The sequence below is a fragment of the Cyanistes caeruleus genome, chromosome 1 (assembly GCF_971803275.1).
Source record: "Cyanistes caeruleus chromosome 1, bCyaCae1.hap1.1, whole genome shotgun sequence".
In the NCBI taxonomy this organism is placed as follows: domain Eukaryota; kingdom Metazoa; phylum Chordata; class Aves; order Passeriformes; family Paridae; genus Cyanistes; species Cyanistes caeruleus.
The window spans coordinates 42,210,056-42,222,916 of NC_141701.1; the positions used below are offsets into that span (position 1 = coordinate 42,210,056).

Below are 12,861 nucleotides of genomic sequence, written 5' to 3' on the forward strand. Positions count from 1 at the left end.
AATAGGGAACAGGCACATAGTTTAACAAGTAGGTTGTCATTGAATTATCTAATTTAGTTATCATGTGCTTTTTCCCACGATAACTCTTTGAATGGACAATTATTGGGAAGAAAAAGTACAGTCAGCTTTTACTTCAGCATCACTTGTGAAAAGCATTCTCTGCTTGTTTTTTTCAGATTCAACCTTGCAAACTTCATAATAAATACTAACATATTAATTAGCTTATTAGATGATTTATTTTTTAAGTAGTGGAGATACAAGGCATTTTTGGCAAGGAAGACCTCATGTTATGTTGTCATGCCAAGTTGAGATTTTTATCAGAGGGCATATTCCTCCTTTTTGTCCCACCATCCTCATCCTCTTATTTTGCTATGGATTGTTTGAGAGAAGTCATTAAGAGATATTTTTCTCCTACCGTCAGTGATCCAGAAAGTCGAGCAGATGATGATTCTCAGGAGATACTCAAAATGGCAAAAGAAATACTGCTTCAAGGACTGATTGATGAAAATGCTGAACTGCAGTGAGTAAAGAGTGTTGTGATAACTGTCTGAAATAAAAATACCTCAATTTCTCTTACTTCGTTTATAGCAAAAGAGTTGGTCCTTAGAGGATTTTTAAGTATTTCAATATAAAAGAGTGACACTGAGATAATACCATTTTTTTTTTCTTCCAATATGTTAATTTGTAAAATTGTGTCCCATGGTGTTACACCAAGTGCAAGTGAAGCATCTGAGCGAGCTTCTAAGCCGTGGGAAGGTTGTTTCACTATGTTAAATCTACTTCTGCATTAATGTTCAAGAGTTCTTGAACAAGGAGGACAAAAGGCTATACACAAACACACAACAGTAGATTAAATGTTGGATTTTTAGAATTTCTTTTGGTGAAGCAAAAGAAAAAAGAGGAGATCTTTGTGCTTTTTCACCCATAGCACTTCTCAAGAGGAAAAAACTTGACAGAAATAATTTTTTCGCAGTAAACCTTTTTATGAGGTACAGAACATGGTAGATGAAGGAGGAATTTGGTGGAAGATTAATGGCATGAAAATGATAGTTTAAGGCCTTGACATCATATTGTTTTGGAGTTTTCTGTTGATTTTGGTGTTTTTTTCCCTTTTTAACTTGGCTTTTTTAGAAGGCAGGGGAGGTGGGTTCTGTTTGAAGATGACCAAGAATAACTTTATTCTTTGCCTTTACAGATTAATTGTTAGGAATTTTTGGAGTCATGAGACAAGGTTGCCAACAAATACTCTTGAACGCATGCTGTCATTGTTAAGTTCTTTATATTCCACCAAGATTGAAGCACAGTACTTGAGTCTAATCACAAATTTTCTGCTTGAAATGACTAGCAAGAGCCCGGATTATTCCAGAAGAATATTTGAGCATCCACTGTCTGAATGCAAATTTCAGGTGAATTGTACTGTGTTGTCCTGAATGCAACTATGTGACAAGTTCTACTCCTTAATGTTGTTACAGTCTAGAAAAGAATGGCATCATGAAGGAAATTTTTCAATGTGTTTTTTGCTCCAATGTTAATAGGTGCAGCAGTTATGAGTTGTGCATAGTATCAGACGTTTGATGATTTTGTGGGGACAATAATTGTACTTGCTTTTAAAAAATCTATATTTAATTAAAATAGTATACCAAGTACAGCTGATTTGTAGAGTACTGAAATACTAAAAAAGAGGGTAGCAGAGAGAAGCACCATCAACTGGAGAAATATTGTCAAGAAACAAGTATACTGGTGAAAGAGCTGTAAATTAGTCCTCCGCTGACCAATCTAAATTAGTGAGCTTTTTTACTGAGCTGTGGAGAACTTCTACATGTTTATGGTTTGTTGGGTTTTTTTTTTTACATATGGTCAAGTTCTGCCCCTGTACCTGGGAGGGTGTTTTGATTTCTGCTGTCCTGCTCAATGAAGAAATGCAGAAAGCCTCTATCATTACTGTTCTACTTAAAATCTTTCTTTGTTCATAGGACTTTGTAGTTGATTCCAGCTGGCGTTACCGAAGTACTGTGCTCACACCAATGTTTGTGGAGACTCAGGCTTCTCCAAGTATCCACAGGAATTTGTCACAGGAAAGATCCCTATCTCCTTCTGGGTCAGTCAGTGGGCAAGTGAGGGCTACCCAAAGGCAGTATGAATTTACACCTACACAGTATGGCAGTAAGTCCAGACCAGTGTTTTCTGAAATGTTCTTTTTTGCTGTAGGAATGATGTAATTCCTGTTGCATGTGATTTTTTTAATATAAAAGTATAAATATGTTTAGTATATTGTTATCAAGGACTTTTTTTTTTTGTGTATGGTATAAAAAAAAAAAATCACATTTTTATTAGTCTCATACATATTTTATGTTCTTCCTAATTTAAAAGTAGCACTATGTTATCTAGCAGTAATCTGTTCTTACCTTAAACACTAGGAAATTATATTTTTGGGAGGGGAAAAAATACCTGCCTCATAGATGTTTTCACTTTATTTATATCTGAGTATGTTACAGCTTTTTGGCAATTTCTTGTTACAGGTGGTAGAAGTTCTTTTAATTGGCTAACTGGAAGTAGCATTGACACATTGGCAGAGTATGCAGTTCCTTCATCCTCTGAATCCTTGTCTTCATCCATGCTGTTGGTTAGCAAAAGGAGTGAGAAGTTTAAACAAGCAACCTTTAAACCAGTGGGGCCAGATTTTGGGAAAAAAAGGTTAAGTTTGCCTGGAGATGAAGTGGACAGCAAAACTAAAGGTCTGTAAGCCTTACTGTGTAAATTCTATGCAATTAGTACACTTTTATAAACCATCCTTGTCAGTTATTTGGCTGGCAGTGCATTTTTTTTGAGACAGTCCAATTGAGGTTAACCTTGAGGGATTTTGTTTCTGGGAGTGTGTGATGATATAACATGTGACAAAAAGCTAGGATTGTGCTAGGAATTGTAAAATTATATGTTGCTCATTGAAAGAGCTGACTGGATGAGAAACCAGTCAGTGTGAACTCTGCATTCCTGCCTCTCCCTAAGAGGATCACAGCATGAGTATCAGACAGTTCTGACCCTTCTGTTTTAAATTTAACTCTTTAAAGGAGAGACCTCTTTAAATGTATTTTCTAAACCATTTCAGCTGTGCTGACATGATCTACAACATTTTGCAATCTGTCATTAGCAGTCCTCACTTTTTTCTGAGAATGCTCCTTCCACCCAGTCAATAAGTGAAAAATATCAGTATTGCTCTGAAGTGATTCAGGATCCTTCTCCCTCTTTAATGCTTGTCTACTTTGTCATTAAAGTTTTGACCAAAAGGATGGCATTAGGAGTTCAGGCATAGAGCTATTAAGATCAACCTTTTCAGTACCTGAGAGGTGTTTCAGGGCAGTTATGAATAATGGACTGTGGTTCATGCAGAACTACAGAAATAGAGATCAGTCTACCTTTTATTTAGCCCCTGGAAGATACCAGTTACAGTGGTATGTTTTCATTTGCTCATTCTCCTTTTCTAGGAAATGGACTGATCTGACAGTCAGTTAAGTGGCCTTTCCCCATGACTGTCCTGAGCAGGAGTGATCCAGTGGCAGATCAGTAATCGTACCTTAAAAAATACAGTACATTATTCTTGCTACACAATATTTTAATATCCTCTAGCGCATCTTTTATTTAGGGAGTTACATACTTTCTGGGATATAGTGCAAATGCCATACATGCCTTTGAAAACTTAAAATGTCTGGCATATGAGGCATATTTGTTCAGGAGTTTTAGTGTCTTTCCCTGTAGAATAGTTTGATCTTTACACTTCATCCATGCACTTGAAGTCTCTTAATAAATGCTTATTACCTCTTCTCCTAAGAGCAGCCTAATTTGTTATCATTGGCTAGCTTGTTGAAAGGCCTTGCATTCTTTGCTAGGAAGTTTAGTGGACTAGCTGGTAAACTAGTAAATGCAAAGATGATGTTTGTTTTTATATGATGCTTTGGCCTTAAATCTGAAAGGAAAAGCTGTGGACATGATCATATGTTCCCTAGGTATAGAAGAGCGAGCAGAAATTCTAAGACTGCGGAAACGTTTCTTGAAGGACCAAGACAAACTCAGTCTGATTTATGCCAGAAAAAGTCTGGCTGAACAGAAAAGAGAAAAGGTTTGTCAATCCAAATGGGTTTCAAGCTTTGTCTCGATGCCATTTTCAGTCTTGTACTTCATCTCTTATAGTAATTTTGTGAAGAAAGGGTAGGTGTAAGGTACTGGTCGCTACTTTAAGAGCTTTAGAAGGTTTAATTTGGAAATAATGCTATTTATGGCCTTAAAGCTAAATGGTGTTATTTAGCATAGGTGAGAAAAGAGCTGGATGATAACACTTCTAGTCCACCACTTAAAATACTTGAAACGATTCTGTTTGGTGGGAGCCCCGAACAGCTATTGGGAAGCCCTTTACAGTTGTCATTCTTGAAATTAGGAGCCTTAGAGCTGCAATACACTGCAGAAATAGTTGGAGAACATTATCCAGTGTCTGAAGGTGAACTCAAAAACAGCTGATGGACTAGCTAGAACTGGTTTGAACTTTTAACCTGAAGGAATGTCAGTAATAATTTGCTGAGCGTTTATCAAGGCCAGAAACATACTACTTTGTGGGTTTCCTGGCTGTGTTATGTACTTACAATAAATCTAAGTGTTTTTAAACTCTGTAGCAGTCTTTCAGAGGTTCCTGTTACTAAAAATAGCACACATTATCCCCAGAAAATGATAGCATTTGGTCCCAAGAGCAAAGGAACCCAGGACTGAGAGCTACCAGTTTGAGACACTCCCTTAATACTCTGCAGATGCAGACAACTGTGTAAACAAGACTTATGTCTGGAAGAACCACACAAACACCTATTTTAGCCCATTTATGTTTACTTGCAGGCTAAAGCTACCATTTCCTCCCATCCTACAAGAGAGAACCTGTAAATGTGTTCTGTATGGCAGTCCAAAATACAACCAACAAAACCTCCTGTCTTTTAAACACCTCCAGTGGTGGTGTTACCTCCACTTCTGTGGGGGGCTTGTTTCAATGCCTGACCACTCCTTCAGTGAAAATTTTTCATAATACCTGATTTAAACCTCTCATAGCACAGCTTGAGGCCATTTCCTAATTATTTTTTAACATGATTAATACATTTCAGGAGATGAAATCTGAGCTGAAGATGAAGTATGATGCCCAGGTTACTTTGTACAGAAGTTACCGAGTGGGAGACCTTCCTGACATCCAGATTGAATACTGCAGTCTCATTGCCCCTCTGCAGGGCCTTGCTCAGGTCTGTCTGCTTTTCAAAGGTCACTTGTGAAGTTTTCTGGTCCTGTAGGGAAAGTGTCATGTAGCTGGGCAGCCACTTTGAAAATTGATTTGTAGTTTTGCAGTCAGCCACATTTAAAGACACTGTTTTGAGGGAGTGTTTCTCCACCCCTGTACTGGTGCAGTATTTAAAGAGGTTTTGTTGCTTGCCTCACCTGAGCAGTTGAGGACTGGATATATCAGCTGCTGTTCATTTCCTGCAGGTTCCTCTGCTTGAGAAACAGATGGTGGTCTCTGCAGATATTATTGGAAAGGACATCTATCTGTTCAGTAACAAAACAGCCATTTCTCTTCTATTGTATGTCTGTAATAGACTTGTAAAAATACAAATTAACTAAGTGTCACTAAGACTGGGCTCAGACTGCTCAGTAAAGCTGATTGAATATTCCTTTTCCTACATGAGAGTGGTGGAAACTATAGACTGAACTGAATGGTAGACTGAATCCCATTTTACAGTCTTTGGGAAGTCTCAGTCTTCCTGACTACCTTCATATTTCATTACTTTTGATAGTCCCTTATCTCTCTGTAAAGAATGGAAGTAGCACACTCACCGGTTCTCTAAATAGCCTTAGATAAAGAGTTAGACCAAATTCCAGACCCATGATAGATCAAGATACATAGGATTATGTTACACACACAGATGTGTTTCTGGATTGGAAAAATGCCTTTAAATCTCAGATGAAGCTGTCTGTACAGACAGTTTGTCTCTCTGTTAGCTGCCTCAATTTATAGGACCAGGTCTCCTTACACATTGATGTCTTTTTTTCCTGAAACTCACTTCATGAACTGTGGTGTCCCTAATATGATATTGGGTGTCTGGTTCCTGTAATGGGAGTTGTGAGTATGTGAAAATTACAAATTCCACCCACTCCACTAACACTCTGGCCTGAAAACCTGCATTGCCTTGGAGTTTCTTTAAGTAGAAGAATTAAAATGGGAGTTGAGTGGGTTGTATAGGAATTCCCAGCACAGGTGAGATGCATGCCAGACTAAATAGTTCAATTCCAAAGAGTGTCTGTGGATTAAGTACAGGTCATATATTTTAATTTTATTTAATAGTCTATTGTGTCACAGCAAAATTCAGTGACCTTACCATTTTTATCATAATTTACAGAAAGATCCAACATTTGCCAAGCAGCTTTTCAGCAGTTTGTTTAGTGGAATTTTTTGTGAAGTAAAAAAATCTAAAAACCCTTCTGAGAAAAACGCCATTGTCCAGAAGCTGCTGAACGACTTCAATAATTTCCTCAGTATGAGCCTGACATACTTTCCACCGTTCATTGCGTGCATCCAGGTAAATGTAAATGTCATGAAAATAACTGGATATAGTGTCTCTGTCTCAATATGTGATAAACACAGTTGTAGGGAAGGTCAAATACTGTCACTGAAGTTCAGACAGAGATGGAAGGAGAATTGTTAACCATATGGGTATTTCAAGTGACACTTAAGGTGCACAAGGTAGTTCATACCTCTGAACTGATTCTTCAAGGTTTCTACTATTCCTGATCTCTAGAGTTTGAGTCACCTTTTAATGTTTTAATTGCATCAGTAACAAAAAGACGTTTAGTTACAAATGAAAGCTATTTCAACTGAAGTGGGAACTGAGAACAATTGAAAGGGTTATGTAGGTATCTGCTTATCTTCCTGTTTCTGGGAAGTACTTACTGAGGAATTCTTTGATGTCTTGAGGATATCAGTAGCTGTCAGACCGTTTGTTGTTAGCCTCTCTTGTTTATTTTTTTCAACTTAGTCCCCTGAAGAAGTTGTCTGGAGGTTTTCAGTAATGAAGGAAGGGCTCACCAGAGGATGAGTGGGTGCACCACAGTTGTTCCACTGGAAAGGAAACACGAGCCTTTCTGTTGTGAGAATACACTGACGTGGAATAGATTGTGAATTTCATCTTTTAACCCAGTTTTTAGGGAGATAAAAAAAAAACTTGTCCCAGCACCTGTTACATACCCATTGTCACTGTATTTAATGATACTTATCAACTGTACTGATGTTGTGTCCAATCTCTCAAAAGAATCTTTTTTCAGTGGCAGATAAGGGTTTCTTTCTTGTTAAGGAAATTTAAATACTCTGTGACAGTAGGTGTCATTCCACATATGGGAGAACCATCTATTTTGAACTAGCTTTGTAAACAGAGAGAAACTTTGCTTCTTAGTACTTGTAATTACACATCTGAAAAAATGTAATTTCTTGTTTACTTTTTTCTGTGCAGCTGCATAAAAGGTCAAATACTATGGGGATTTATCTGGGCTGTCTTGGTATTTTTTGAGCCAGCATCTCACAATAGCTATCTGTTAATATTCCCTCTTGACATTGCATTTGTTGGTTCTCTGTCTTGATGATATTATTTGTGTTGAATTATGCTGTCTAGACCCTGCTAATAACACTGTTGCATTAGGCTTTTTTTTTTTTTTCTGAATAGACATAAAATGAAGCCTCTAGAAGCAGGTAAATTCAATTTCATGAAAAATACAGACTTTGTAAGAGGAATGAGAGTATCTGCTTGCCATCCTCATCAATAACTGAAGTACAATACCATGAAGTATCAAACAGTCTGCAAGCAGTGAGAGGAAGTTTTTTTCCCAGTAGGGAATTGAGTTCACATTGATCAAGGGAGCAAGCTGGGAGAGTATGAGGAAGAACACAGCACTGTCAGGTCTTTCATCTGGCTCACAAAAAGCTATCCTAGTGGCTTGGCCATTTGGAAGTACAGCTTTTCTTTCCTGTACACCAACAGCGTAATAAAAATACTGGCTGGTTTCAGAAAGGCTTCTTACTTTACTGCTGTTTCCTGCTGTTTGTTTGACTTTTTAATCTTCTATAGGTTCATGTCCCATCAGGGGAGTAACATGGTCGGTTAAAAGAGCTGGTTTTGTCTACATGTATAGTGTTAAAATTTACTGTGAAGCTCTGGGATTCACTTTCAGGGCTGATTAAGAACCAGCTGAAATACTAAAAGAGGTTAACTCTGTGACAAAAGTTTACATAGCCTCCAGAGAGATGCTTGGCCTCTGGAGATCACACAATTGCCTGAGAAATGTTTTAGCTGCCAGGCCAGCTTGGATGTCATTCTCCCTAATCTTTGAACATATGGTGCAAGTAGACAGTGCTTGTTGCATATGGAGCAGGGAACATTCCCTCTGCTTTGAGAAGATAAGTGATCAAATAGTCACCAAAACACACTAAATAGAAAGATACCTCCTTTGATGTGGAATAATGTCTGTAAATTTTAAGCTTGGGAGGATATTCATTCTTGGCACATATACTTACATTTGCATAGTTCTTATGATTTTTCCTGTGCTATGAGAAAGGGCTTTTGGTCTTACCTTAGCAAAGTTGTTCTTAAGGTTTTAGATTGTGCAGTTGTCACTGTGCTCCTGACACAACCCCTAAAAGCTGGCAGTCAAGGAATGTGTCTGGGGCATGTGTGAGGCTAATTGAACTTGTCTTAATTGTAGTTGCAATATACATGCTAACCCCTCCTTGGGATCTGCCCAGTCTGTAATTCAGGAACCTACAAGATGCTGTGTTTTTTTGCCTCTTTCTTTATGTAGCACAAATTTATTAGTGTGAGTCCTGACTCTACAAATTTTGTCATGAGTTTGAGCACTTATGCCAAGTGCTTCTTCTGTAGTTTTTGTGGTGTTGTCATTTATCAAAGAAGTGTAACTTGGTTGTTCTCAGTCTTCTGTTACAATTTCCAAACAGTGGTTTCTTTTCGCTTAGTAATCTTGAACATGCTGTGTTGCAAGAATCTGATTTTAATTTCTGTTCTAAAAGGAGGTGGTGTTTCTTGTAATGAAAGCTATACTGCACCTCTTTCGTGATGTGAATTTTTTCTTGTATTTATTTAAGATACTATTGCAACTTTTCTTTAGTGGAAAATAAAGCAAAGGAAAAACATAATGTTAATAAACATGCTGCTTTCCTGATTTATTCACCTGTATTTAGAATAGTGATTTAAGTATTTTTACAAAAAAAAAAAAACCTAGCAAGGATGTTTATCCCTGAAGAAGAGATTATTCTGTAGTTGGACTAATGTTAAATATAATAAAGAGAAGTATTGTCATGTCTTTAAATCAGGCATGAGTAGATGAATACAGCACAAGAGGAGTCTAACAGGAAGGCATGATGTGCTAAAACTGGCTGTGTGTAGATAGAAAACCTCCAGCTCAGTGAAGACTTGGTGGTAAATTGTGCCTTTGGCTTATGGCAGGAATGCACCACTGAAGAGGCTGAGTGAAGCACAGCTGCTGTGTAGCAGGCAAAATCCTGCCAACAAACCAAAGGAAAAGTTCAGGCTGTCAATGTCTCCATCTACCTCTCCTCTACTTTCCTTGTGATTCTGTCCAGAGAGTTGTCCCATGTCCTGGAGCCAAAGTGTATGGGGTTAGTCTGTACTGTTCTCTGTCCAAAGATCAACAGCACAGAAGGAAAGGATTCCAGTTTTCCCCAGGTTGGGAACTTCTGGAGGCCTAATGGCTTATTTCCAAAGCTTGCACTATTAGAATGCCAAATAAGTGATCTGTACGGTTTTACACCAAGTAGACACCTGTTGTTTTATTTTATAGGAAATGAGTTACCAGCACAGAGAACTACTGGAACTGGAGTCAGCTAATGTGAGCACAAGCTGCCTTGCAAGTTTGCAGCAGCCAGTGGGCATCCTTCTTCTGGAGCGTGCCCTGATGGCTCTGTCCCCTGCAGAGGAGCCCCCGTCCAAAAGGATGCGTGGGAGGACAGAGCTGCCCCCAGATGTGATCAGATGGATTGAACTTGCTAAGTAAATTCTTGAGACAATTTACTCCCACTTAGGTTTGCCTTGTGAAGAACTCTGCTTTTATGGCTTGTGGCATTTCTTTTTTAGTCTTTTTGTCTTTTAGAATTAGATACTCTTTTAATTTCTTCTCAGTTAATACTGTCAGTGGGAACAGTTAGACTTCAAAACTGTGCGCTCTTATAATTCTGTCAGACTGCTGAAAAATATCTTGTTCATCGCATTTCAACTGCAGCAGTTTCCATAGTTCAGCTGTTACTGTACAAGACGAAGTTTATGTAGTAAAGTATGTATTTCTGATCTTACATAAGAAATGCTTCCTAAAAATTTACCATTTCAAGATGGTAGCATTACTGCTTATTGGATTTTTTATTTTTTTTTAGCTAGCTTCTGTTTGCATTGATATTCATCTGCTGAACTACTTAAAAGATTTCTCTTTTCGACTTTACTAGGCTCTACAGATCCCTTGGGGATTATGATGCCCTTCGTGGCATTTTCAGTGGTAAGATTGGGACTAAGGAAATCACGCAGAAAGCTTTGTTGGCAGAAGCAAGGAATGATTATGCTGAAGCAGCTCAATATTATGATAAGGTAAAATTACAAGAAGATATTTTTGTTTCATAAATCTCTCATGACTTAAAACTAATCAAATTAGAAAAAAGTGCAATTATCTAGACAGACAAGTAAAAACACATGGGCATACTGGAACTCTGAGAGAGCAAATTGCATGTGTTCATGGCATGAGTTGCAGTGGGTAAAAACTTAGACAGAGCTCTAAATTACTTTTAAAATGTTTACTCTTCAATAATGCAGGTTTATTGAAGACAGCTACCTGAAATTAATTTATGTATAAACACTACCAAGCTTGAATTTTCTGCGTTTAATGTTGCTGTCACACTCTGGTCAATGGATAGATATGTTTATGAGACAATGAATTACAGTTAAGTGCTGGTGACTTAGAATTGAAACAGGTTCTTGGCTGGAATCTGGCACTATTCTCCCCTCCAAATTCATTCCCTAGGCACTCTCCCAAGAAGACTGGCAAGATGGAGAGCCAACAGAAGCAGAGAAGGACTTCTGGGAACTTGCATCTCTGGAATGCTATGACCACCTCACAATGTGGAAGTCTCTGGAGTATTGTGCTACTGTTAATATTGATAGTGGAAAACCTCCAGACCTAAGCAAAATATGGAATGATCCATTTTTTCAGGTTTTTAGAAATTATTTGATACTACACTGTTTTTATCTCTGCAGGGATGTCCTACAGTACTGAGATTATGGGTGAAATACCTATTGCATTGTGGTTACTTTATTATGGAAATGAGTGAAAAGTCTGATGTATTTTAAATATTGAAACAATTACTTCTGCTGGTTCTTTTTAATGTTTAATTTTTACCTCAAGTCTATGGCAGATCCCTTAGGACCAACTTTATCATCTCCTTCTTCCTTTTGCAAGTCTTTTTTGTTGCTTTTCTTGCTCATATTTGTTTCCTGTTTTAAGAGTTACCAAACCATGCATTTTGAAACTGGTAGAATTTACTAACAACTCCTTGAGCTATAGGAAAAGGCTGCTGTGATTTGTTAGCAAATAGGAATTTGTCTAAAGGGAAAATTATATTTTAAAAAAAATCAAAATGTTTTTGTATTTATTTGAATTGCCACTGATAATAAAAAATTTGATCATCTAATATCCCATTCCTAGAAATAAAGGCTGTGCTCTCACTCTGTAGGAAACATATCTGCCCTATATAATACGCAGTAAGTTGAAGTTATTGCTCAGTGGGGAGAATGACCAGACTTTGCTGACCTTTATTGATGAGGCAATGAAGACAGAACAGAAGAAAACTATTATAGAAATGCACTACAGCCAAGAGCTTAGTCTCCTGTACATCCTGCAAGATGATTTTGACAGAGCCAAATACTACATTAGCAATGGCATGCAGATCTTCATGCAGGTAATAATGTCTTCTATCTCTGGTATGTTTTTTTGTGTAAACTGGAACAATGAAACTGCTGTTGCTATTACTTCTGCTAGATTATACTCTCAAGAGAAACACTCATTCAAATGCAATGAAATTTAGGTGCCTTCCTCCATATCATGTGACAAAATTTCTTTTAAATTCACTGCTTGCAGTGATGAAAGATGAGTGAGCCAGTGGAGTGCACCCTCCTGTTTTAGTTTCTTTTGTTTTGCTGATTTAATCTTTTATAGATTTTTCAGAGTAATTGTTCGTGCAGACAATAAAAAATTTATTTTGTTCATCTTTTCAGGGGCCTCCTGTACCCAGACCAAGCTTGCAAAGAGCATTGCATTGAGAAGTTACAAATTCCATCCATTACCAAGTTTTGATTAGACTGTAGGACTTTGCTAAAACCTAGGCTAGGAATGGCAGCTAGAATATACCTCTGTGCTTGTCCAAAGCAGAGCTGCTCTCTGGCTATTAAATTACTTGTAAGAGGCTGGGTTCTAAAGCATAACATAAAGCAGCATCAGATCAGTAATTTGTAGAGGACTGAAGAGAACCATGCTTTAAATTCTGTCTTTGATTCTCTCCCTTTTTTTCAGAGCTACTCCAGTATTGATTCCTTGTTATATCAAAGTCGAATGACCAAACTGCAGTCTGTACAAGCTTTGACAGAAATACAGGATTTCATCAATTTTATGACCAAGAGAAGTAAAGATTTTTTTTTCCTCAAGCAATTATCCTTTTGTATTCAGTAATTGTGGTTTCCTGAACTTTGAATTTCTGAACTGCTGTTTGAAGCAGCATAA

The 12,861-nt window shown here is 37.6% G+C and overlaps 1 protein-coding gene across 1 annotated transcript in view; it reads left to right on the top strand.

Annotated features, from left to right (window-relative positions):
* PRKDC (protein kinase, DNA-activated, catalytic subunit) overlaps window positions 1-12,861 on the top strand; it is an 81,070-nt gene that overhangs the window by 46,672 nt on the left and 21,537 nt on the right. The window contains exons 56-67 of the mRNA XM_086888522.1: window positions 422-520; window positions 1,196-1,406; window positions 1,974-2,163; window positions 2,520-2,735; window positions 4,002-4,114; window positions 5,136-5,267; window positions 6,420-6,599; window positions 9,886-10,094; window positions 10,541-10,679; window positions 11,110-11,298; window positions 11,819-12,043; window positions 12,655-12,763. Of these exons, the coding sequence (XP_086744648.1) occupies window positions 422-520; window positions 1,196-1,406; window positions 1,974-2,163; window positions 2,520-2,735; window positions 4,002-4,114; window positions 5,136-5,267; window positions 6,420-6,599; window positions 9,886-10,094; window positions 10,541-10,679; window positions 11,110-11,298; window positions 11,819-12,043; window positions 12,655-12,763 (2,012 nt within the window). The remainder of the gene's footprint in view (window positions 1-421; window positions 521-1,195; window positions 1,407-1,973; window positions 2,164-2,519; window positions 2,736-4,001; window positions 4,115-5,135; window positions 5,268-6,419; window positions 6,600-9,885; window positions 10,095-10,540; window positions 10,680-11,109; window positions 11,299-11,818; window positions 12,044-12,654; window positions 12,764-12,861) is intronic.